Below are 24,477 nucleotides of genomic sequence, written 5' to 3'. Positions count from 1 at the left end.
GGGCATAACCCCTCCCTTACCGCCTGAATAGGCTATAACCCCGGAGAGATCCGGTGTGAGCATGCAATGGAGGGGAGGTTTGGTTTAATGTAGCTTAAATTAAACTTAATATAGTTTAAATTAAAAACTAAACTTAAACCTAAAAAAACATGGGACGTACCGGACTAAGTCCAGTGCGTGGCGGAGCGTGACGCCGATATCAGCGCGACGGAGTGGTTAGTAGAGACCTGTATGCCGCGTCCGCCCGTCAGGGTAACTAGCACCTTTCCCAGTGGATGCCGGAGCTCCCGGTAGTATAAAGAGCCCCAGTTATGGTGGGAAAGGGCGAGAGGGCAAACAGATCGAGCTAGCAACGGAAGCGACAGCGAGGAGAAAGATCAGGGTGAACTCTCCCCCCCCCTAGCCATCCGAGCGTACCGAGAAGCTGATGAGGTCGATCCAGTCTGGGTCTGTACGCCCCCTACTCCCTCCGCTAGGGGGAGAGGGAGGAGGCCGGGTTATGTAGAGCGCGTGGGGCAGACCAACCCTCCCCCCCGGCCCTATGGAAAGAGAGGAGGGAAAAAGATGACACAGGCGTCTGGCTGTCCGTGATCACGTAGTGACCACGGAGCGGTAACAAGAGGACAATGAAACAATAAAGCCTAGACACAACCGATCTGATCAGAAGAGATGCTATAGAGAAGCAACCGAACTGAAGAGCGGAAGCACAAGTGACCAAAAATAGGACTAACCTAGGCTAGGTGAAAGCCAGACGCCGAACACTAACATAAACATAATATATATTAATAAACAAAATCACTAAATGTAAAGAAAGAAAAATAAAATAGTAGGAGAAAAAAATCATGGAAGTGTACGACTAACCCGAAAGAAAGTCTACCACTCAAAGCTAGCCGGGGCCGATACTAAGAGCTGTGGCTAGGGTCTGGATGGAAGATGCCTACTCAAGGTGAAAAGACATGCATGCATGACATAAACCACGTAGGCTGTACCCTTAAAGTAAATAGGATAACTAATAACAGAGCGTAATAAGTAAGGGAAGGTTCTGGGTATGGAAGACCAAGAACGAACCCGCCACGAGGCAGAACCATGCTGCCATGCTTCCGACCTAGAGCTCGTATTTATACCTAAAAAACGGCAAATACTGACTCAAGGCCGGAAAAAACCAAATAGCAATAAACACTGATTACTTAACTTAGCTGCTGCAATGGCTGTACGCTCCATGATGAATAAATCCAGTAAAAAAGGGCACAAAAACACAGAGCAAAAAAGGGCACGTGTATACGCTGTGCGCTAACTGAAAAGGATGACCACCAGAGGCGCAGCAGTCGGCAGCATGGGATGGAGTAGTAGTAGTTGCTGCCCACTCTGTGGGTCGGCTCCCCTCTTCTTGTGGGATTTTGTAGTGGGAGATTTCTATTGGCAAGCGGTTCGTGGTAGTGGTCTCACTCGCCATAGTGTTCATACCGACACCCTCTTGGAGGGTGAGCGAGTCAGTTGTACTGACCTTTTCTTTATTTTATTTATTCTCTGGTATGTGTTAGTACATTTACCTTAGAAATAATGGATTAAAGGATATTTCGCGCAGCGACACGAACTGAGCCCAGAAAAACTATAATTAGTCTTTAGCCTACTTAAAACTAACATCATAGTATAATATGAAATTATAATAAGCTTGTGAATTGAAATAAACTACAATTCAAGCAGGACACAATTGGTATGGCCAATAAGGCACTATCAAATAACTATTTACACTATATACAAGCTCCGGTGGCGGGATGAACAAATCTAACCCGGCCCGGAGAAGAGGATGGTGGGGAGTACGAGCGAGTCATGTAGGTAGGAGAGAGTGAAAGGGAAAGAATAACAGAGGTGAAAGGTAGGATGTCAGCCCCGTTCTTCGGGGAGGACTATGATTCCTGCCGCCACAGTTGTGAATTTAAGGGCCTGTAGGTTTTTCAAATAGTGGCGTTTAAAAACTGCCGGAGATTTCCAACCTGTATACTTCTGCAGGTCCTCAAAGTTCATGTTTTGAAAGTAATTAATTGATGTGGCAACTGCCCGGATGTCATGGACATGTTGGACTGAGTCTGGGTTTGCTTTTTTAATGAAGTAAAGAATTTGTTGCTTGATGCCTTTTAAGGTGATTGTACCACCTTTCTCTCTAACAAACAGAGGGCCTGAAGTTATTTGAGAAGTCCTGGTCAGGAATGTTTTAAGGGTATGGACAGGACATAAAGAACTATCTTCCGCAAGAGGAGGATCTTCCCAAGGAGTCCTGCACCTATTTTTGTGGGTCCTCGTTTTTGGCTAAAAAACTGCCTGTCCGGTGTGAAAGAAAGGCACTCACCTGACGGGAGGAACTCGACATGGCCTGGGTTTCTGGAGAGAGCTGATAGTTCAGATATTCTAGCTCCTGATGCCAGTGCTACTAGAAACAGTGTCTTCCTCAATAGAGTTGAGAAGGAGCATGAATCATTATTTGAGTCTGAAGCCAGTTTAAGTACGTCATTTAAGAACCAAGAAACCGACTGAGGGCAGTCTATTGGTCTCAAACGGGCGCATGCTTTTGGGATAGAAGAAAAGTAAGCGTCTGAAAGATTAATATTAAAGCCTATTTGGAAGATTTTCCTCAGGGCTGATTTTACTGTGGTAATAGTACTGGCAGCTAGACCCTTCTCAAACAATGACCTAAAGAAGGAGATTGCCAAATTTGTAGTCATTTCGTGAATGTTTGAATCCTTTAGAAACTTGGCTAGTTTCTTTACTGCTGAATCATATTGCCTAATTGTGGACTCTCTCTTATCAGATTCTATAAATAGAATGTTCAGAGGATCTATACTTGCATCTTTCTGAGCTGCAAATTTCATGAAGTCCATAAAGTTAGGGCATTCAGAATTCTAGAGGAAGCTGAGACAGTCTGAGTTTGTACTACTTGCGTCAGCTCCGGGGCCGGTATCAGTTGGGGACTGAGTTTCAATTCTATGAGAAGTGGAAACCAGTTGCTCTTTGGCCAGTTGGGAGCTATCAGAGCTATTTTCCCTTTGAAGGATCTTAGCTTGTGTAGCACTTTTAATAGAAGGTTCACTGACGGAAAGAGATAAATCCTCTGCCAGTTGTTCCAATCTAGGGACATTGCATCGGTTGCGAAAGCTCAACTGTCCAGGTTGGGAGTTACATAACAGGTAGTTTGTGATTGGCTTCCGTGGCAAATAGGTCCACTTGGAGGTTTGGAATCTGATTTGCAATCCAATTGAAGGATTTGCTGTCTAGAGACCATTCTGATTCCAGAGGAGTTGTCCTGGATATGGAGTCCGCTATCACATTCCTCACTCCGGCTAGATGAACTGCTGACAGATGTCATTGATTCCTTTCCGCCAACAAGAATATTGCTATTAACACATGGTTCAATTTGTTGGACCTGGAGCCTCTTCTGTTTATGCAGTGTACCACTATGAGACTGTCCAAAAACTATCCTTTTGTGAATCTGTTTGGATGGAGACAGGCGTTTCAGGGTCAAGAAGACTGCCATTGCCTCCAGGATATTGATATGGAACTGGGGGAATGTCTCTGATCATGTTCCTTGAACTTTTTTGTGTGGCGAGTACCCTCCCCAACTGCTCAGAGAAGTGTCTGTGTGGATGGTTAGTGATGGCGGAGGGAACTGCAGAGGTACTGATTTGGACAGGTTCAGGCGTTCCGTCCAAGGCCGGAGCCTCTTTTTTAGAATCGGAGGGATAACCGAAACCTTGTCCCCGAGTTTGTTGTTGGCTCTTGACCTCCAGACTTGATTGATGTCTTTCAGCCTTGCTTTTAGCAGGACATCTGTGACAGATGCGAACTGAAGCGAGCCTAGAATCCTTTCTTGGGCTCATCGAGAAGCTCGCTTGTTCTTTAGAAAGTACTTTGCTTTATAGCCTTTGCTATTTTTTTGGCCTTTTTGGGCAGGAGAGATAGCTTGTGTTTGTTCAGGTCCCACTGAATTCCCAGCCATTGGAATTTAGAAGCCGGGGTTAACCTGGATTTGTCCCTGTTTACTTGGAAGCTTAGGAATTCCAGAAATTCTAGTACGTTGGCGGTTGATTCGTGGCTCTCTGCCATGCTGGTTGCCCAAATCAGCCAGTCGTCCAAGTAGACTACCAGCATAATACAGTAGGGCCTCGATAATAGCGGAAGATAGGGCACAGAACCCACCGTGATAAGTAAATACCCGTGTTATCCTGGTACCCCCCTCAAAAATTGCTAAAAACTGCCTATTTTAATAGTTAACCCACCCAACAACCAATATTCCAATTTTTATAACTGCATACTTTAGTTTACCAAATATGTCTTCAACCATCACCTTAAACTAAATTAAAAATAGTTTCAAAGTTATTTTACAACATTAGCCTTAAAAATATATGTAGTATATGTGCTACTGTACATATGTAGCTTACTAGCCTTTGGGTTACAGCTAAAAGCCTACATATGCATGCTCATGTGGGCCTCTTTTCTTCACAACACATGTTAATATATTACACATAATAACCTTCATCTGACGTTTAGGCTTTTTTCCCATAAGAGTAAAAGAATCGGGGCTTTTGGACCACATAATTAACTTGTTTATATGGGTACAATTTAAAGAACGCGGCGAACACGACCTCAATAACAACATAAAACGTGGGCAGGCTAGTGTTGCCAAATGGGAGTGGCAATTTCTTGCTAGATTTTGCTCCATAAAGTGCTAAAGAATTCACATCATACAATCAATGCCACCCAGCCAATTTCAACCGATTGCTCTCTTTTTCGATTCAAACATGTTTCTAACATACACAGTGTACTTGTACATTGCGTTACAGGATTCCTAATAATTTCGAAACCTATTCTGTTCAATTCCTGAAAATGGTTTTGCAAGATTTTGTTGTTTTTCTTACATGATATATCAAACGTAGTAGATTAAAAGAAATACGCATTAAACTTCACATTACAAAGTTTTGATGTCAAAATGCGTATGCTAGATGTACTTGAAAACAAATGCAAGTTTTCCTGCCAGATGCTGGATTGAAAATTTTCTTGCTAATTACCTCAAGAAAATGAAAGCTAGCATTAAAATGCAAAATTTCTACATGTGTTAGTAGTACAAATAATAGTTATTGTATCATTAAAAATATCAAAATAAACGAAGTTGCAAAGCTGATTCTATTCATGTTTTTCTAAGCACGTAGCCTACAAGGAAAACTTTATTTTGTTTGTTTCATCATGCCACAAACTCCTGACAATTTACTACCAAATAACAATGATATTGTGCATTGAAAATTAATGTTATGTATATTCCCACATTATTACAATTTCGAAAGATAATCTTGCTGTGAACGCTACCATAATTTAATTTTCATATACTACGTACATTTTGTCAGCTGGCTGGCTTCGCATAGATAAAAGTTGATTTCACTGATATGAAATTATTCCACGAATAGTATTTTTATTACGAAGATATGACGATAATATATAAAGTAAAAAATGGTTTTACGTATTTCGTTTACTCTTCGAGAGAGAGAGAGAGAGATTCTTTCTTCAGATCTCCATTACTTGAAGAATGAGTAAAAATGTCTTTTATTTTTACCTTTGGAAGCCACCATTGAATATCAGCAATGACAACTTAAACACAACTCAATAAACGCTCAATAGTTATGGCAGATGACGTCAGCAATCAGTTGTTTCTCTATATACGTATAGAGAGAGAGAGAGAGAGAGAGAGAGAGAGACTGTTGTTTGATTAGGTTGTAACATTGAGAGATATTCATTAACAAAAGTTGAATAATAGTTTTGTATTGAGAATAATGATCATTTTAATAAAACTGTTGTTTTACTGTGTCTACTCATACTGCATGTATTATTAGCATAATTATTATAGTATTATGATATGAACATAGCGATCTACCATTTGCATTCTGGTTTTGTTTACATTCTTAAAATAAGCAACTGATGTCGTTTTACCAGTATCATCACTGTTTTTAGTTACTGAGTGGAACTTAATTCAGAGATATGCCTATAATATATAAGGTGAGAATGGTTTTATTGCCTTTATTGTCAGTTAATATTGTAATGTGAATCTGTTCATGTATGTTGGTGGTTATCGCACTGCAACTAGGTTTAGTTAACCAGTGAACGTCATACATATACCTTGAATAGGCTATTTATTATGAAGATATGCCAATAATGTATAAAGTGAGAATAGTTTTATTACCTTTATTGTCAGTTAATCATAATGTGAGTTGTTTCATGTATGTTGGTGATTATCGGACCGCGTCCGAGGCTTAGCCTACCGATAAACATCGCATACGCAACCTGCGATTCATACCAGCGATATAGCATGAGAAGCGGTCCAAGATAAAAACCCGTGAATGACTGATTCCGTGATTGCTGATCCGCGATTAAGCGATGCCCCTTTGTACCTTTCTTTCTCAGTTCCTGAACTATCGTTTCTCCTAGTTTTTATGAATACCCTGGGCGCAATGGTGAGTCCAAAGGGCATGACCCTGAATGAGTAGGCTTTTTTGCCTAGTTTGAATCCCAGGTACGGGGAGAAGTTCCTGGCTATTGGAACGAGATAGTATGCATCTGTAAGATCTATAGAGGTGGTGACGGCCCCACGGGAAAGTAAGGTCCGTACCTGCGAGATCGTCAGCATGTGGAACTTGTCGCATTGAATGTAAGAGTTGAGACGCGACAAGTCTAGTATCACTCTTCTCTTGGCTGAGTCTTTCTTTGGGACACTGAACAACCATCCCTGGAATCTCAGGTTCTTCACCTTCCTTATGGCTCTCTTTTGGAGGAGATCTTTGGTGTAGTCCAAAAACTCCGCCGTGGGTTTCTGGTAGAGGAGGGCCCTTCTCCCATTTCTAGCCTAGGCCTTTCGAGACTATACTGTGGGCCCATGGACTGAAGGTCCAACGGTCCCGGAATAGGTATAGCCTCCCTCCTACCTGAGATCTCTCACAGGTTGGCAGCAGGTCTGGTGCCTCTACTTCCCCTGAAGCCCCTGCCTCTGGAACCGGTACGTAACCATGAGCTGCCCCTGGCTCGGCTACTTCCGGCATGCCAGTTGTATGAGCGAAAGAGATCTTTCACTTCATAGGTTGGGTTGAAGGCCGGGGATGGTACCATTGTCGTGGAAGTAGAGGGTTGAGGAGGTGTGGGGGTTTGCACTAGCACAAACTGTTGGGGAGGAGCCTTAGAAGTAGAAGGCTTCCCCACCTGTGACACCGGTACTGCCTGCATAAAAGTTTGCAGTCGGGCTGTGTGGTATGGGTTATACCGTCTTGCCTTCTTTTTGGTCCTAACTTGCTGAGAGGATCCTTCAAACTGACATTTGAAGGGGAGACCCCATCGGACTCTTAGGCTCTGGTTGGCCCTGGAGGCTTCATGTAGGATGTTGTTAACCTCTTCCTTAGGGAAGAGGTTATCTCCCCAGATTGATGACTTAATCAATCTATTGGGCTCATGTTTGATGGAAGCCCCAGCCAGAATGTGCTTTCTACAAGCCCTTCTGGCTATAACAAAGTCGTACAGAACCGCTTTAAAGGTCTGTAGCAGAGGCTACTAGCTCCGCCGCTGTGACGGAGTTGATGGATCTGGATAACCTGATCCTAGCCTCGAACTCCGTCTTCACCAAGTGATCCGAAATTCTCGGCAGCCTTTCAGAGAAAAGGTCGGAGGCGCAATCCGGGTCTAGCTTACCCGTGGTAAATGTGGCTGGAGCGTCCGTCCAAAAGTCTGCTCCGGTAGGTAGCAAGAGGGAGGTAGCCTCTGTCTCTCTGAGTATTGGCAACGGCTTGTCCTCTGTTGCTGCTTGTAATGTTAGCTCCGCCACCTTGGAGGTACAGGGTGACGGAACACCATCTGGGGTCACGAAAATTCTGTATTTTCCCTTGTGGGGCATCAACTTAGTGTTGACGCAGCCCCAATCAGTGAGGGATCGAACCCAAGTCGCTTGTGCCTGTTCCCTAGGAAAGATAACCGTTTCCTTAGGGACCTTATCGACCCTAACAAGCGCATGTTTCGCTAAGCTCACGAAACCAGGGAAGGGAAATTGAAGCCCGGGTGGGAAGAACTCAGTCTTCGATAGGTCGGGTCCCGCATCCTTCATTTGTCAACTTTCCGTCGGAGAACGGGGCATGCAGAGCCTGTCTCCACGGGTTCTCCTTATCAAATGCGGGGAGTTTAGATGCGTCTGGCATTACCATAGACAAGGCTGGAGCTCCAGAGTGGAAGAGTCCGGAAAGCATCTCCTCGAGCGGTCTAATCCTTTCTGTCAGTGACAAGAAAGCCTGGCCGGAGGGGTCTGGTGCCGAGGAGAGACATGCAGCTTCTAGCCTCTGGTCTATAACTCTACTAACTTTCTCCAGGAGAAGGCTAGTGAAGGCTTCAAGATCAAACCTGTGCTCCGCCGCCATATGAACAGGAGTTAATCTTGCCCCCATAGCAGAGGAAGGGTTCATGGCAGCAGGCGATGGGCCGGAGGATGTCGACGGTTGGGGGGCCGAGGACAACTCCTTCGCCGCTGACGGAGCTGGTTTGGAGACCTTCTTTAGAGTCTTAGGTCTCACAAACTTGACTTTTGGGGCGAAAGAAAGCGCTCCTGATAGATTAGGAGAGGGCCCTGAGAAGCCCCTGAAGGAAGAAGAGGAAGAAGGAGTAGGGCTAAATATGAGACACTGCTCACTTACCTCCCCACCTACCTGATCGTCCGTAGCCAGGGGTTCGGTATGAATGTTCATCGCCGCCACATCCTCCATAAGGTCCTCCTGCTCCTCAGGCCCTGGCATTGTCGCAACTTGAATGGCTTCGATGAGGGGTTCAGCGACTTCCGCTGGCACGGCCGTTGTTGCTTTGGCTCCCGAAAAAAGCAGGGAGAACAACCTAGCGTCCAGCACGTATGGCTGTCCTTTGGGCACGTTCTTGCCAAACCCCGCGACCCACTTTCGGAGAGCTACCTTCGCTTCGTGGCGGGTAGCTGGATCCGCCTGTAAGAGAAAACTCGGGTTAGAGTTTCATCTAGAAGGAAGAATTATATTAAATATATAATTTTAATGTATAAACGTACATCAAGCATATAACACCTTTTGGTTATAATGTAATGCATAATCGTAAGTCAACGTATAACATCTTTTATTTAAGTGTTATGTATCTGCTCTTCAGACAAGGTTAGCACCATGTCGTAACAAACGGTGCAGGCGTCCGGATGCCTGACCATGTAGTTGTCGAAGGGAACCGCGCATTTAGCATGCGAGCGACAAACTACGAGGCCGTACGAGTTGCCCAGCGAAGCGTGGCAACCCTCCGCCTGACAACGGACCATCTGTAATAGAAAGTGTACATGAGTCCCGAGCTTCGAGACGGGGATAACTCCGAAGAGTACATGCACCTTATTCTAGTAGTTAAGCTTAAATCTATACCTGATAAAAGCCTACACTTTAATATGTATGGTCTAATCTCATTCCTCACCCTGGAGAATGTTTGGTTCGTTATTGTAAAACCTGCCATCCGCTTATGCCGGAAGGATAGGACGAATCCTACTACTACTTATAATTATCTTTGTTCGGCATATACGGCGGAGACAGATGGCTACGGATACTGTAGATGAACAAGTTATTCTCCTTCTATGCCGGAGCTTAGAAAGGAATGAAATTGAGATTTGGCCATACTAGATTTAGTTATTGGACAGCGAGTGTGAAGTTCTTCACACTACTGGTCCCTTACGAGACCGGAGCTGTAAATAGTACTATCGCCGGAGCTCCGTCTAGGAAACGAGTCGGTTCCTTGTCCCCTGCCTATGCCGGAAGGAGCAGAGGGGTGAAGCTATAGAGACCGGAGGGGGCCGTTAGCTATATAGTAGGAGGATTGTTTCATCCCCTACCTCCACTCTTACCGGAGCGGCGGAGATACAGAGAACGAGACGTTTCATACCGAAGTTACTTTCACACAACATTCGGCGTTCCCGAACGACTGTTGTGGTGGTAGACCACTGGGTCGCCGGAGCTGTACATGGAGCGTAATGGGTCAAGTCTACATATGGTAACTCCCTCCCTCCCCACCTTGTAGAAGGAGGGGGAGGGGGGGAAAGGGATTGTATGCATGGCCGGTCGTGAATGCCTGGTTCCCACTCGAACAGAGGTGGAACCAATCTAGGCTATATAGCCTACTTCTCTTTGGAGATTCGCAGACTGGCCGTGGCTCGTCGCGATTGGTAGTGGACACACCCGATCAAGAGGCTATGCCAGGTAGGCCAGGCTTAACCGACCAGCCATACATTTGGGTTCATACAATACACAAAAAGAGGTTTATGGAAGAGTTGCCCGAGAATTAGGTAAGTAAATAGAATGATATTCCTGCTTGGGGACGCCAACAGTGTACCAGGCTACCACCGTACTAGACAAGGTAGGCCTATAACCTCCTTTGCCAAATAGGAAGGACGATAATCCTCGACCAGACCTACTAGGACGAATTTTTCGACCCAGACCGGCAGGGCGGGTTGAACTCTACTAAACCTACTAGACTAACTTATCAGTCCAGACTGACAAGAAGGTAAGTCCCATAATGTATGGGGTGTTAGGAAGGAACACATAGGCTACCAGCCAAGCCTAGCCTAGGCTAGGTTGGTTCTAGGGAAAGGATAGGGCCAACTCGACCGCCTCTAGAATTAGGTTATGTACGAAATAACACATAATAAACTATATAATATAAATAATAATAAGGACTGACGCTCGTCCCTTACGCGAACTCATGGCGAACTTTACTAAAGCGTACGCTAGACTAACTTATCATTTAGTCAACTATTGATTATTAAGTAAACGAATTCACTGCTGGGACGAGCGCCAGTCCCTTAATTAATGGTCAAATAACGTCTATAACCTAATTATTCTTTGATAGATTGGTGTGTGAAATCACCTCGTGCTGCACCGACTACCCAAAATGGCCGCTCAGCCGGCGGCACCCACAACATATCTTGAGGTGCCGAGGCAGTAAAATATTACATTTTCGACTAAATGCTATATGAAAAACCAAATTGGGGTACTCGACTTAGAAGCAGAAGAACCTTGCGATGCCATCATTAATGAAATAAGGGGAAAAAATCCTGGAGCAGCGAAATGCGTGTATCACACTCAATCTCTAGTACAGGAATGAGAGGAAGAGCACGTGGGTATTAGCAGTAGTGGCGAGAGGAGTTGGCGGTGGGTTTCGTTGTGATGGCTCCCACCGCGGAAGGGGATTTTGGGAAGGAATATTCTAAGTGGCGAAGGCCCTGTGTATTGTGGTTTCCACAACGCCCCTTTACTTATACCGACACCCTTCGGGGTGATCGCGCTGAGGGTAGTAACTTCAGCATACCATGCTAGCTTTTTCTCTGGTATATCTAGAGTTTATTTATACTTGAAAAATGAGCTACAGGGATTTTTCACCGGCCGACACAGGTCGAACCCAGAAAAAGGATAATACAGGGTAGCAATTGACCACATTCAAAAATTTGGTAAACAGAATTTATTCACAAAACGTATTAAACATACATATACAATGAAAATATCTATGAGGCAATTCACAAAACATATTAAACATACATATACAATGAAAATATCTATGAGGCAACTAATTTGTATTCAAGCCTGTGATTGTATCCTTGAGGTCATTCTTAAACATGTTACAAATACAACGGTCTAAATGAAACTGGCCACAACTAAAATTAAAATTACAATGGGAAGTAAGTTGTATAATGGCAGATTCTAAAAGATTTTGTGATAAAATATCTTTTGATCTTGCAATTACTGAACTACCAATCCAATTTATGCGGTGGTTATTTTCACTTGAATGAATATTGCATTAGATGTTTGTCCAGTTTTGACAGTATATTTTAGCCACAAACTTTGAGATAGCCTCATATGCTGTATACCAGTAACCAGAGAGTAGACCATGTCCTCCATTTGGTGTCAAACATGGATCTCTTCTTAGAGACAAGCTCCTCATGCTTGTGGGGAAGCCATTTGCTCTTAACCTACATATCCTGAATGTAAGCAAGTATTAGCTGCCATTTGTATTTCATCAGCTGATTTCTCTTCACTTACAATTCACAAAGAATCATATATCTATTTTTCTTTTGGTAAAAAGGATGTAGGGTAAATGATAAAAATTAAGTCATTCAATACATTTAATGAAAAAACAAACCTTAGTGAATTAGGTAAATATAAAATAGAAAATTACTTAAATTACATCAAAGAGATTGCTATCATCAGAGCTAGCAAATGTTTTGTTGAAATCTTCTTTTGTTATAATGTTATCACATGTTTCACTATTGCTTTTGGTATCTCCTTTGGGTAAATAGAGATTAAAGAATAGTAATGAATGGTTATTATAGTGTTTGCTAGTTTTAGTGGTTGAAGAGAGATTAAAGAATAGAAATGCATGATTACCATACTGTTCAGTAGTTACAGCGCTTGCTTGGCAAGCTTTCGGTAGTTATGAAATAAACAATTGTAAACAAAGGAAGTCAGAAGTTTTTTCTTTGGTTTATTATAGTTAATTTGGATTACAGGCAGTCCCCGGTTATCGGCGGGGGTTCCGTTCCCAGGGGTGTGCCGATAAGCTAAAACCACCATTAACAGAAACTCGGCGATTTATGGTGCCATAAGCACCCTTATGGCACGCTATAAGGTGCTCGTGGCGTCCTCTGTTAGGTATGTTATGGTGCTATAACTATTACGTATTGGCAACTTATGGCGCTGATAACCAGAACTCGCACCATAAAAACAGATCGCAATAACCGGGGATTTTTTATATATTTTATTGACATATTGTAAGCTATTAGCTAATTAGTTTTAGGTGACAGAATCTTTGACTAGACTATGGTAGTGATTGTTAACATACCATAGGTTTATTGTCAGAATCAAAACTCAAAGATTACAAGGGTATATCCCAAAATCCTAATATATGCAGTAAAAAATTAGGTCAAATATTACATGGAGTCGACTATTACATGAGTATATGGTAGTTCTCTTTATCTTTCATGTTATGCAATGAATCTGGACTTATTACATTGTATTTACTACAAGTGGACTGAATTTTAGATACCCATATGTATAATATTTCAAAACCTACTCTTCTTTACAACTCTCATTTCTAAGAAGAGTGGCCATGTGTGCCAAACCTCCAGTTGTTTCAGGATTTATACCTCCATCCAAGTGGGAGTCTTATCTTAATGTTAAGACTGAAGGTTTGTTCCACATATGATGAACAAATGACAAATTTTCAGTTGTATTTTTCATTGCTAATAAAAGTCAGGTCTTAACATTGACTGCCCACCTCTAGCCACCCTCTTGTAATCCTGGCTTGGAAAAATGACTAAATGTGTCACAGAGTTCAAGCGTGGTTGCCAACCAGCTTCCACCTCATCTACACTTTAGATGCCAGATGCCACAGATTCCTTGCATATAAAATTTTTGTTGTTGTTTTTAACTGGTCTACAGCTGGCACCAGAAGATTTATCCTAATGTTAAGACCAAAGGTTTGTTAGCTATGAAAAATACAACTTAATTAAAAAATTGACATTTTTCATTGCAAACATGTAAATAAATTGGAAATAAACTAGACTACCCAGTATTTCTAACTCAATGTGATAAGTGGTTATAAATGGGTTTAATAAAGTTGTTTGATTTTAAGATAACAGGTCACTTACATTTCAACTACATTATGTGTATACTATATGTAATATATAATTTTTCTTGCTTTGTTTTTCCCTTTACCAGGATAGAAGAGGTAACTTGGGTCGGTCCCAGTATTTTAGTGATGAACCATGTTGTGATCAACCCACCTTATCTACCAGAAAATGTCAGAGAGCATAAGGATAGCAAAGAGCCCAATATGAAAACACTTAGTTACATCAGGAAAATTGTAAGTGAACTTTGCAGTTTTCACTTTTGAGATGATTGACTAACATTTGTGTTTACAGTTTTTTTTTATTTATGTTGATGAAGGGTTTTCACAAACTTTCCAATATAATAACTACTCTTGCAAAAAAAAAGTATAAGTAGTTACAGGAATGAATGGAAAAACAACCTTATGAATAAATAATGTTTCTCATTAAGTTTGCAACATTAGTTTTTGTGGTTTTTTATTGGGAATTTCAGTGGCCCCTGGTTTTATGTATTTCACATTTCTGTGGTCCACTCTGTTGGGGATTTTTGTGGGTCACATAATTCACTTTTCCACAGGGAACTTTCACTAATTCGCGGATTTTTCTTTGGGCAGTATCTTAAGATTATTACTGTCACTTTTTTTCATAGAGCAACACTGTGTATTCACTAATTACTGTATTTTTTTTATTAAAATATAGAAATTACTGTATTTTTCATTAAAATATAAGAGAGAGAGAGAGAGAGAGAGAGAGAGAGAGAGATGAGAGATGAGAGAGAGAGAGAGAGAGAGAGAACTGGTTTTTACATCAAGTCAAAGCACAGTTTAAATGGATTCTGTTAAGTGAAATAATTGAAATAATGTTTCATTGATATTTTGCTGTTGTTTTTTTATTAACCCTTTAACGCTGATTGGACATATTAAACGTTGATATAAATTGTCTGTTGGGTGCCGATTGGACGTAAATATGTTGATATAAAAAAGTTTTTTTAAAAGTTCGCGGAAAAATAGTTATAGGCCTACTAGGCAAAAACTTTTGAATCGCGCGCTTGGGGGATGCTGGGAGCTCATGGATCTAGGCGTTGATTTGTTTTTCAATCGTTACCCAGGCGTGCAAGCGCGAATTTCTTTCTTCTCGCACTAAAAAACATCAGTGACACATCTCAGAAATTAATTCGTCACTTTGACATAATTTTTGCACCGTTTTAAATTATCCGTTACATGGAGTATTATATATGGAAATGTGCACAATTTTATGTAGAATACAACTAAAAACAACTCATGGTTGTAGCTTTTATCAGTTTTGAAATATTTTCATATAAATAATGATAAGTGCCAAAATTTCAACCTTCGGTCAACTTTGACTCTACCAAAATGGTCGAAAAACGCAATTGTAAGTTAAAACGCTTATATTCTACTAATATTCAATCATCTACCTTCATTTTGCAACAAATTGGAAGTCTCTAGCACAATATTTCGATTTATGGTGAATTTATGAAAAAAAAGTTTTTCCTTACGTCCGTGCGGTAACTCTTCCGAAAAAATCATAAATTTTTTCGTCCGATTGTCGTAATGTTTGCACCATTTTAAATTAGCCGTTACATAAAGTTTTATATATAGAAATGTGTGCAATTTCATGTAGAATAAACTAAAAACAACGCATGGTTGTAGCTTTTATCTGTTTTGAAATATTTTCATATAAATAACGATGTGCCAAAATTTCAACCTTCGGTCAACTTTGACTTGACCGAAATGGTTAAAAAAAAACGAATTGTAAGCTAAAACTCTTACATTCTAGTAATATTCAATCATTTACCTTTATTTTGCAACAAATTGGAAGTCTCTAGCACAATATTTTGATTTATGGGGAATTTATCATAAATTTTTTCGTCCAATTGTCGTAATGTTTGCACCATTTTAAATTAGCTGTTACATAAAGTTTTATATATGAAAATGTGCGCAATTTCATGTAGAATACAACAATAAACAACCCATGGTTGTAGCTTTTTATCAGTTTTGAAATATTTTCATATAAATAACGATAAGTGCCAAAATTTCAACCTTCGGTCAACTTTGACTCGACCGAAATGGTCAAAAAATGCAATTGTAGGCTAAAACTATGACATTCTAGTAATATTCAATCATTTACCTTTATTTTGCAACAAATTGAAAGTCTCTTAACACAATATTTTGATATATGGTGAATTTATGAAATAAACTTTTTCCTTACGTCCGCGCGGTAACTCTTCCATAAAAATCATACCTTTTTTCGTCCGATTGTCGTAATGTTTGCACCATTTTAAATTAGCTGTTACATGAGGTTTTATATATGAAAATGTGCACAATTTCATGAAGAATACATCTAAAAACAACCCATGGTTGTAGCTTTTATCAGTTTTGAAATATTTTCATATAAATAATGATAAATAGAAAAATTCGTCCTTCGATCAACTTTAACTCGGCCGAAATGGTCAAAAACTGCAATTGTAAGCTACGACACTTACAGTCTAGTAATATTCAATCAATTACCTTCATTTTGCAACAAACAGGAAGTCTATAGCACAATATGTCGATTTATGGTGAATTTTTGAAAACTTCTTTTTTTTATGTCCGCATGTTACAAATTCATGCATCATTTTGTGATAATATTTTCTATGTGTTGCCTTGATCGTTTTACAATGTGTTGTATACCAAAATGATTGCAATTTAGTGTACAATACAACAAAAAGAAATTACCTCGTTAGCTTTAACCGTTTTGCTCACAGCGCGATTTGAATACAATTATGAAATTTTTTTTCGCGCTGTCATATATCCCAATATTTATATATGATAATATTTTTTTTCATTTCTGATGGTTGCATACTAAACTTCAGGCAATGACAAAAAAGGAGCCAAAAATTAACTCTTAATCTTGAAAGCTAAGCGAGCTGTAATTTAAAAAAAAAAAATCTTTTCCTCTTCGGCGCTCACTCGCGAACGCCGCCAGCGATTTTTAAAATACCGCTTCGGCGTTTAAGGGTCAAAGGATATGTATATGTACTGTTTGAGAGAGAGAGAGAGAGAGAGAGAGAGAGAAAATGTGGTTTTTACTTCAAGTCTAAGCACAGTATAAGTGGATTCTGTAAGTGAAATAATGTTTCATTGATATTTTGCTTTTTTTTTTTTCATTAAAGGGTATACAGTAGTATCTCAGACTCCGAACGTAATCTGTTCCAGAAGGCTGTTCGAAATACAACTTGTTCAAAACGTGAAACAAATATCCCCATAAGAAATAAAGAGAATGAGGAAAATTCGTTCTGGCCAACCCAAATGTCCCCTTTTCATATTTTTTTTATATTATCAATGTCTTCAAATGTTAAATGAAGAGTGTAAATTAATAAAACAGTACAATATATGAAGCAACATTTTCTAAAATTTTGTTTCCGTGTATGATTTACGAACTATTTGGTGAAAAGGGCGCATGGCTGGCTGGGGGATGGAGGAAATCGAAATGGTTGGGGGATGGAGGAAATGGAAATGGTTGCAGTAGGGAAAGGTTGATACAAACAATTTGTTCCAACACGTAATACAAACCATCGGTCCTTTACGTATGGAATATACATACAGCGGCAGCTGGACCGATCGTAAGCTTTCGAACAAGGTAGTTCGGTAGTAACTGCTTGTCCGATGGTCGGGAGTTCTGCCCAACTGGAGGTAAACATTCCACTTTGCTTTCGGCCGCCGTCGGAGATAGAAGTGTTTTTCCTTGCTCTGCCCGCCATCATCGTATGCTTTTCTACATTCAATTACGAAGTGCTTTTGTGAATGCTCTCTATTTCTGTAGTACTTGGAGTGTGTTTGTAAGTACCATTAATTCCTCTTTCATTGTTTTTTGTGATCTTGTGGTTGTAAGTACTATTAATTCGTTTTTCATTGTTTTTTGTGATCTTGTGGTGAGTGACCATGGAAAGCCACAAGACGGAGAGAGAGAGAGACCCCCCCCCCGCCCACCAGCCAGCCGGAGACTATGCCCTGGTGTGGAGGGCCGTAAGTGTAGAGCCTTCAGGTCCTTAGAGAGTGTGGACCCTCATGCTTTATGTACTCGATGCCGAAGGTGAGAATGCTCTCGAACCGATACTTGTGATGTATGTATGTTGTGGTCGGAGGAGCAGTGGGGGCGCTACGAGGGGAGGAAGAAAGCGTGTAAACCAGCCAACGTGTCATTGGATAGCTCTCCAGCGACACCTTTGGTTATGGACACATCTTCTTTCCTCCCACCTAGCCAGCTCCCTCGTATGGCTCCTTCCCCTTTGGGGGACGTGTTGCGTTCGGCCTCTTCGCTTGACCTCTCGAGTGTAGAGGAGGGGGCGCGGCACCCCGACCTTCAGTTGTACTCGGGGTCTTCCGTCCACTTGGGGTGAGAACTCCCCCACCCCCACCCACTACTAACCTGACTCTTGCCTCCTCAGGTGTGACTCCCGCTGCAGGTGGAGACCTTGAGCAGGTCTGGTGCTCGCTGGGCCTTTCAGGCACTCCCAGCATTCAGGGCCTGCTGTACCGCCTGGCCACTCCGGTGACGCTTGGCCCGGTGACGTCTACAACGACGACCGTATCGACGCCTGGGTATGCTGCTCCGCCTCACTTGGTATATAGGCAGCACGTGATGACATTGATTCCATCAGCTGCTGTGCAGGCCCCGCTGTCGTTCTTGCCGCGAGAGGAGCCGGCCCCACTGCCTGGTTTTGCAGTCCTCGCCCCAGTCCCTGACTTTGAGTGTCTGAAGAGCTCACCGCTCGACCGGCCATCAGTACCAGTTCCTGTCATTGCTGCTCCAGTTCTAGATCCTGCCGTCTCTGTTCCTGCCCGTGGTGTTGCTGCTCCCACCGCAGGTTCCTCCAGACAGGTGCAGCTGGGATGTTTTGCTTCGGCAACTGCCCCAGCTCCATCCTGGATGGAGGACCTGACGGTGGTCCTGAGGAAGCTGACAAAGAAGAAGTCCAGGAAGAAGAGGAAGGTGTCGTCGTCTTCTTCGTCGTTGTCTTCTTTGTTGTCGTCTGCTGCCGCCTCTTCCCCTTCTACTTCCAAGGCCCTACAGCCAAGGAAGAAGAAGGTGGCCTCCCCCCCCCAAGAAGTCTCGCTCAGAGACTTCTAAGGGTCTGCCCCACTCCGGTGGGGCAGTTGGGACTTCCGCTGGTCTTCCGGTTCCTTTGGGAACGGGGCCCGTCTCTCCTTCTGCAAGGAAGAAGACGGGAACAGGAGGGGTATCGGCTACCGCCAGTACCTCTTCTCCTGGTGTCAGAGGCGAGTGTATGGTGACCGTGCAGCCAGGGTCCAGACCGCTGAGCTTGCTCACCAGCAGGACCCAGGCATGGAGCGGGAGACTGGTGGCAGTCGCTCAGGCAACTCCCGCCAGACTGGCGATCACTCTTGCAGCGATCCCCCGGTTCCCAGGGTTGACGCGACGGTCCTCTCCTATCCCTTCAACCTCCTCAGGCTACACCGGGAGGAGTGAGGCGATTACGAGAGCCTACGATCCTGGCACGGTCTTGGGACCGAGCAGACCGTACGCTGAAGTGGTTGGAGGAGACCACGAGGGGTCTGACATGGTTCCTCCTGCGGAAGAAGGATCTCGGGAGGTGTTCTCCCTAGATGGATTTGACGGTCCATCTCCTCAGGATGTGATCACCCCCCGAGATCTAGAGGTCGTTTGCCGAGGTCATTGCGCTGATTCGTCAGCACAATGACCTCGGGGAAGGATTGGTGCTCCCTCCCTCCGAGCCTCCATCAAGGCTGGAGTCGTTCTGGGGGCCTAAGAAGGAACCCAGGACGACGGTGGGTCTGCCCTGAATCCAGGACGACGGTGGGTCTGCCCCGGTCCTCCTTGGCCGACGATGTGCTGGGCCAAGTGAACTCTCTCGTCTCCAGACAGGAGGGATCGCTTAGGTCCAGCAAGTCGACCAAGCTTCTCCCCCCTCCTCTACCGCGACAGCAGCATTTCTACGTGCCATCGGAGGACCCGCTGCCGACGAAGCAGGTTAACCCGGAGATAGCTAGGCTAACTCCCGGGGTGCCCTTCCATCACCTGCTGTCCGAGAATCTCTTGTTCTCGCAGCAAGATGCACAGGCCTTGGAAGCGACTGCCATGGCAGCATTCCAAGCAGTCTCCTGGCTGGATTTGTGGTCCCTCATAGTGTCCAGAGTCGTGGCCTCCTCGGGACACCACTCCCGAAAGGGACCCGGCGTTCGGGAGACTGTCAGTCTGGAGGTAGGGCCATTTACTACCTCGCCCACCAGACGGCCAACCTGGTACTGAGATGTTGGGACACAGTCCTCACTCGAGTGACCAGGTTGGCAGGGCGTGAGGCAGCGCTAGGTCTTAGGAACGGACCATTGCTGGGTTCCTCCTCTCTCTTCCTTAGAGAGATGGTAGACGCTGCTGTGGAACAGCGGCGCACTGAAGACAGTGACCGCCTAGTACACCAGGCAGTCTCGAAGGCTTCTGGGCAGTCTCGAGTCGCTGCGGCTAAGCCTCAGAGCTTGGCTAGCTCTTCCTCTGTGGCCAGGACATCTTCCTTGTCGAGGCTGAGAGGAAAGACCTAGCCTTCGACTTCTTCTGTAAGGAATGAACGTCAGCCCTCCTCCCAGACCTGCTTCTCCCGAAGAGGAGCCACGAAGAGGAAGTCGAAGAAGGGGAAACGCTAGGGACGGCGTTCCCCCTCACCTGCTGCCGGAAGGTGGGGGGTTGCCTGGCGAGCCATTGGGCAACTTGGCAGCGCTGTGGAGCCAAGACCTGGATAGTGGATGTCCTTCGGGAGGGATATCTACTACCCTTCGAGTCGCAGCCACCCCTCACTTCACACCCGGTACCTCAGACAGTCCCCTGCAGCAGCGTACCAGGGGAAGTGGTCCGTCTTCTATGGTTGGTGTCGTGGACAGGGTCTCTCTCCATTCAGAGCCACTCTTCAGCAGTTAGCGGATTTCCTCGTCTTCCTTCGCCGAGAGAAGCTCCTCTCCGTCTCCGCAGTTAAAGGCTACAGAGCCGCTCTAGTCCTAGTCCTTAAACTGCGAGAAGTGGACATTTCCACTTCCATGGAAATCCCACTCTTGATGAAGAGCTTTGAGAGGTCTTGCCTACCCAGGGAACTCAGGCCCACGGGGTGGGATGTGACTCTCGTTCTTAGGAACTTGACTCACAGACCTTTCGAGCCACTCCGGGAGTATGGTCTTTCCTTCGATGTTAAGCACTCAAGGGGATGGGGATCGGTGATGCTCGATTTCGTCCCTGACTTCGTAGCGAAGACTTAAAACCCTTCGGTCCCTGATGACCAGTTTTGAGTCCTTCACTACAATGGGAACACTGCACTCACTATTCACAGCACTCTTACCTTGCATCGCAAGCAATTGCAACTCCATCCTGCATAGTGCGGCTTTCATGGTAGCCATCTCTGAAGACGAATCCGCAGGTTCGATGAAGGGAGAAGGGGCTGAAACTGTAGGAGAGGATGCAACTACTACATTTTGGTTAGGATCTAAAGTACCCTCTACTAGCTCGTTGGAACGAGACCTGCTGGCGCTTCTGGACGAAGCCTTCCTAACTCTATCCTTCTCTAGCTTCTTCAAGTATGAAGATAGAGAATTCCATCCTTCCTCATTCAAACCTTCACATTCCGTACAAGGATTATTAATTGAACATTCATTCCCCTGACACCTCATGCATACAGTGTGAGGATCTACAGAACCCTTCGGTAGTCTCACCTTACATCCCTCCATTACACACACACTATATACATTACCAGAGTCAGACATTTTAGAGTTAATCAAAAAGCAAAATCCTAATAACAATCCATAAAAGCATATGCCAAGCCAACGATCCAATACGTCACCAAATAGACAGTCCAAGAAGATCCACGGCAAGCGAAAAACGAAAATCAAAATCAGTAGGAATCAACAAGGGTGTTGTTGGAACCGGCGACAGAGAAAATCTGATTAGAAAACGGGAATGGTTCCTAGTCCCGCCACCCAGCGGTGGAAGGGTAGATCACCTGACCTACCTGTAGTGTGTGCCACGAAATTTGAAATTCTGTCGGGAATGTCGGAGACTATAGCTAAGTATATATCTGCCGGGGAAGTTGCATGTACAAAAATAAAATTTAGCTTTCAACATAACATTTAGCATATAAAATTGTACGTAACCGCAGTGACGTCACGCCCAGCTGACTTGAGACTGAACGAGGGAGCTTTGATATGTTGAGGAGAGAAGAAGAAGAGAGGGTTAAAATATTACTGTATGTATGTAAAATCAATAACAATTCACATAAATTTAACATAATGATAAAATATGAAAACAATCAAATGCAATACAGAAAAAATAAAAGTCTTAATTGAGCCAGTGTTCGGTGCGTCGAGTGAGACGGTCTAGTTGAACAATATTAACAAAATAGTAAATGAAAGAACAAAGCTTTTCACAATAAAATTTAGCAAAAATGATTTAACAAAATTATTTGTCACTGAGGTGATGCACAGCTAACTTGAGGTAGGGGGAAGGAGCATTTATATTTTTGAGGAATAATGAATGAATAATTTTAAGTTATCATGCGTCGTGATACTGTTGAGGAGAGAGACAGAAAAATCTTTGCTCTAATATGAATGTAAAAGCAGTACCAATTCACATAAAAAAATAAAATTTTATTCATGAAACTTACCTGTCAGATATATATATAGCTGTATTTTTCCGAGTCCGACAGAATTTTAAACACTTACGACACACGCAGTGGGAGTCAGGTGGTTAGTACCCATTCCCGCCGCTGGGAGGCGGGTATCAGGAACCATTCCCATTTTCTATTCATAATTTTTCTGGCGCCGGTGTTGTAAACATCTGTTTGCAGCACCTCCGTCTAGATTTTGGAAACTTATTGGCTACTTGAATATCCCTTTTGGTTTTTTGGTATCTGAATTGGATCAGTGGCTAGGCACACGTTGATAGTGGATTGATTTGACTTTGGTATTGATTTTTCTTTGAACAAGATGTCAGGGTCTAGTTCAGCTAGCGCTAGATTTTGCTCTAAGTCTGAATGTAGAGGTAGGCTACTGAAAGCTTCAGTAGACCCACATACTGTATGTAAGGTTTGCAGGGAACATGAATGTGCGTTTGAAAGCCGTTGTAAGGAGTGTGAAAGCTTAACAGATTCTGAGTGGAAGGCGTATGAAACCTATCTTAAGAAACTTGAGCGGGATAGGTTAAGGTCGTCTTCCTCCAGGAGTGTTTCGGGTAGGCAAGATTTTAATGATTCTCCTGCTAACCCTTCTTCTGTAGTTAATGCTCCTAACCCTGTAGTGTTGCCTTTGGGCCCTGAAGCAGTGTCTGTAGAAGGTAATACTTTATCTTTGATTCTTGAGTCGATTCGTAACTTGGAAAGTGATGGCTCTTGATAGCAAAAGTGAAGTGCTAAAGTTCAGTGAAAGTGCCCCTTGTGTAGTGGAGGGTGCGTCAGATCGGCCTCATTTTGCCTCTAGGCCTAGACCTCTGTTTGACTCCCAGGTTACGGGGAGAGAGCATGTCGAAAGCCGAAAGAGGGTTACGAGAGATCCCACCGATCTGATGTGCCCTCGGCAGCTTCTGTTTAATCTACCCAGACTGCCAAGGAGCGTGCGCGTGCACGTCTCCTCAAGGAGTGCTTTTCGTCTTCAGAGGCGTCCTCCCCGCGCAAGGGGTGGAGCTCTCATGCTGCATCACGTCCGTTGAAAAGGACGGCTCGTGTTCGGGACGCTTCACGTCCAAGTTGTTCTCCGGAACTTTGCTCTTCTCCAGAGAGTGCGTTCGCTGCTTTTCCTCCGCAGAAGAAGCGTAAGGATTCTTCGGATGTGGAGTCTTTACTTGATGACTCTTTCGAGCACCGCAGTCGCTCTAAGGTGCGTGAAGTGGCGGTTCCTGGGAGTAGGAAGAAGGCGTCCCCTCGCCACTCTCCTGCTCACAGGATCAGCCCCTCCCCAGAAAAGGAGGCTTCACCTACATGGAAGATTCTTCAGTCACTGCAGCAGCAACTTCAAGATGTGATTACTTCTAGAGAGACACACCTGTGGACGCACACCTGTGGACGCCAGTTTCCCAACACCGCAAGCGCAGGCGGAAGCGGGAACTCTACCTGTTCGCCGCTCCTTCTCTTTTGAGAAGGCTCTTGATTCTTCTTTACTTCCTCCGACTTCTCCAGTGTCTGAAGAGGAAGTTAGTGACGCTTTCGTCGAAGTGGATGAGGAACAGCAGTTGGCTCCAGTCTCGACGGACTACAAAGTTTTGACTCGTCTTCTCCAATCAGTGTTTGGAGATACATTTCAGCTTGAAGCTCTGCAAACTCCTCCCTCTCAGTTTTCGTCATCCAAAGCTTCTAAGATCTCGGGCTTTGTGAAAATGAAGAAGTCGCTTTCCACGAAGCAAGCTTTTCGCAAAGTCCACGACTGGATGGAAAGGAGGAAGGCTTCAGGCAAGACTTCTTTCGCTCTGCCGCCTTCAAGACTTTGTGGGAAAGCTGGTATGTGGTACGAGACGGGAGAAAACGTCGGAGTTAAACTTCCAGCTTCGGCTCAAGGCGATTTTGGAAGTATTGTGGATGCCTCCAGAAGATCTTTTCTGCCATCTTCTAAAGTCTCTTGGACTCATAGCGAGCTAGACTTCCATCTTAAAGGCCTCTTCAGGACTCTAGAGGTCTTTAACTTTCTTGACTGGTGTCTAGGAGTTTTGGATGCCAGGTCCAGAAGTCCTGATTCCATTAGTCTGGGGGAGCTGTCCAGTGTATTGTCTTGCATGGACAAGGCCATCAGGGATGGTTCTGAGGAGTTGACCGC

At 43.8% G+C, this 24,477-nt stretch overlaps 1 protein-coding gene across 1 annotated transcript in view; it reads left to right on the top strand.

The window, feature by feature from the left end:
- Positions 1-24,477, top strand: part of LOC135210858 (protein LSM12 homolog B-like) — a gene marked incomplete in the record, with an annotated part of 46,492 nt that overhangs the window by 12,441 nt on the left and 9,574 nt on the right. The window contains 1 exon segment of the mRNA XM_064243757.1: positions 13,773-13,917. Within this exon segment, the coding sequence (XP_064099827.1) occupies positions 13,773-13,917 (145 nt within the window).

This window comes from Macrobrachium nipponense, chromosome 4 (assembly GCF_015104395.2).
Source record: "Macrobrachium nipponense isolate FS-2020 chromosome 4, ASM1510439v2, whole genome shotgun sequence".
NCBI classification, from domain to species: domain Eukaryota; kingdom Metazoa; phylum Arthropoda; class Malacostraca; order Decapoda; family Palaemonidae; genus Macrobrachium; species Macrobrachium nipponense.
The sequence above is the reverse complement of the archived record's forward strand: the minus strand, read 5'-3'. Positions and strand labels throughout refer to the sequence as shown.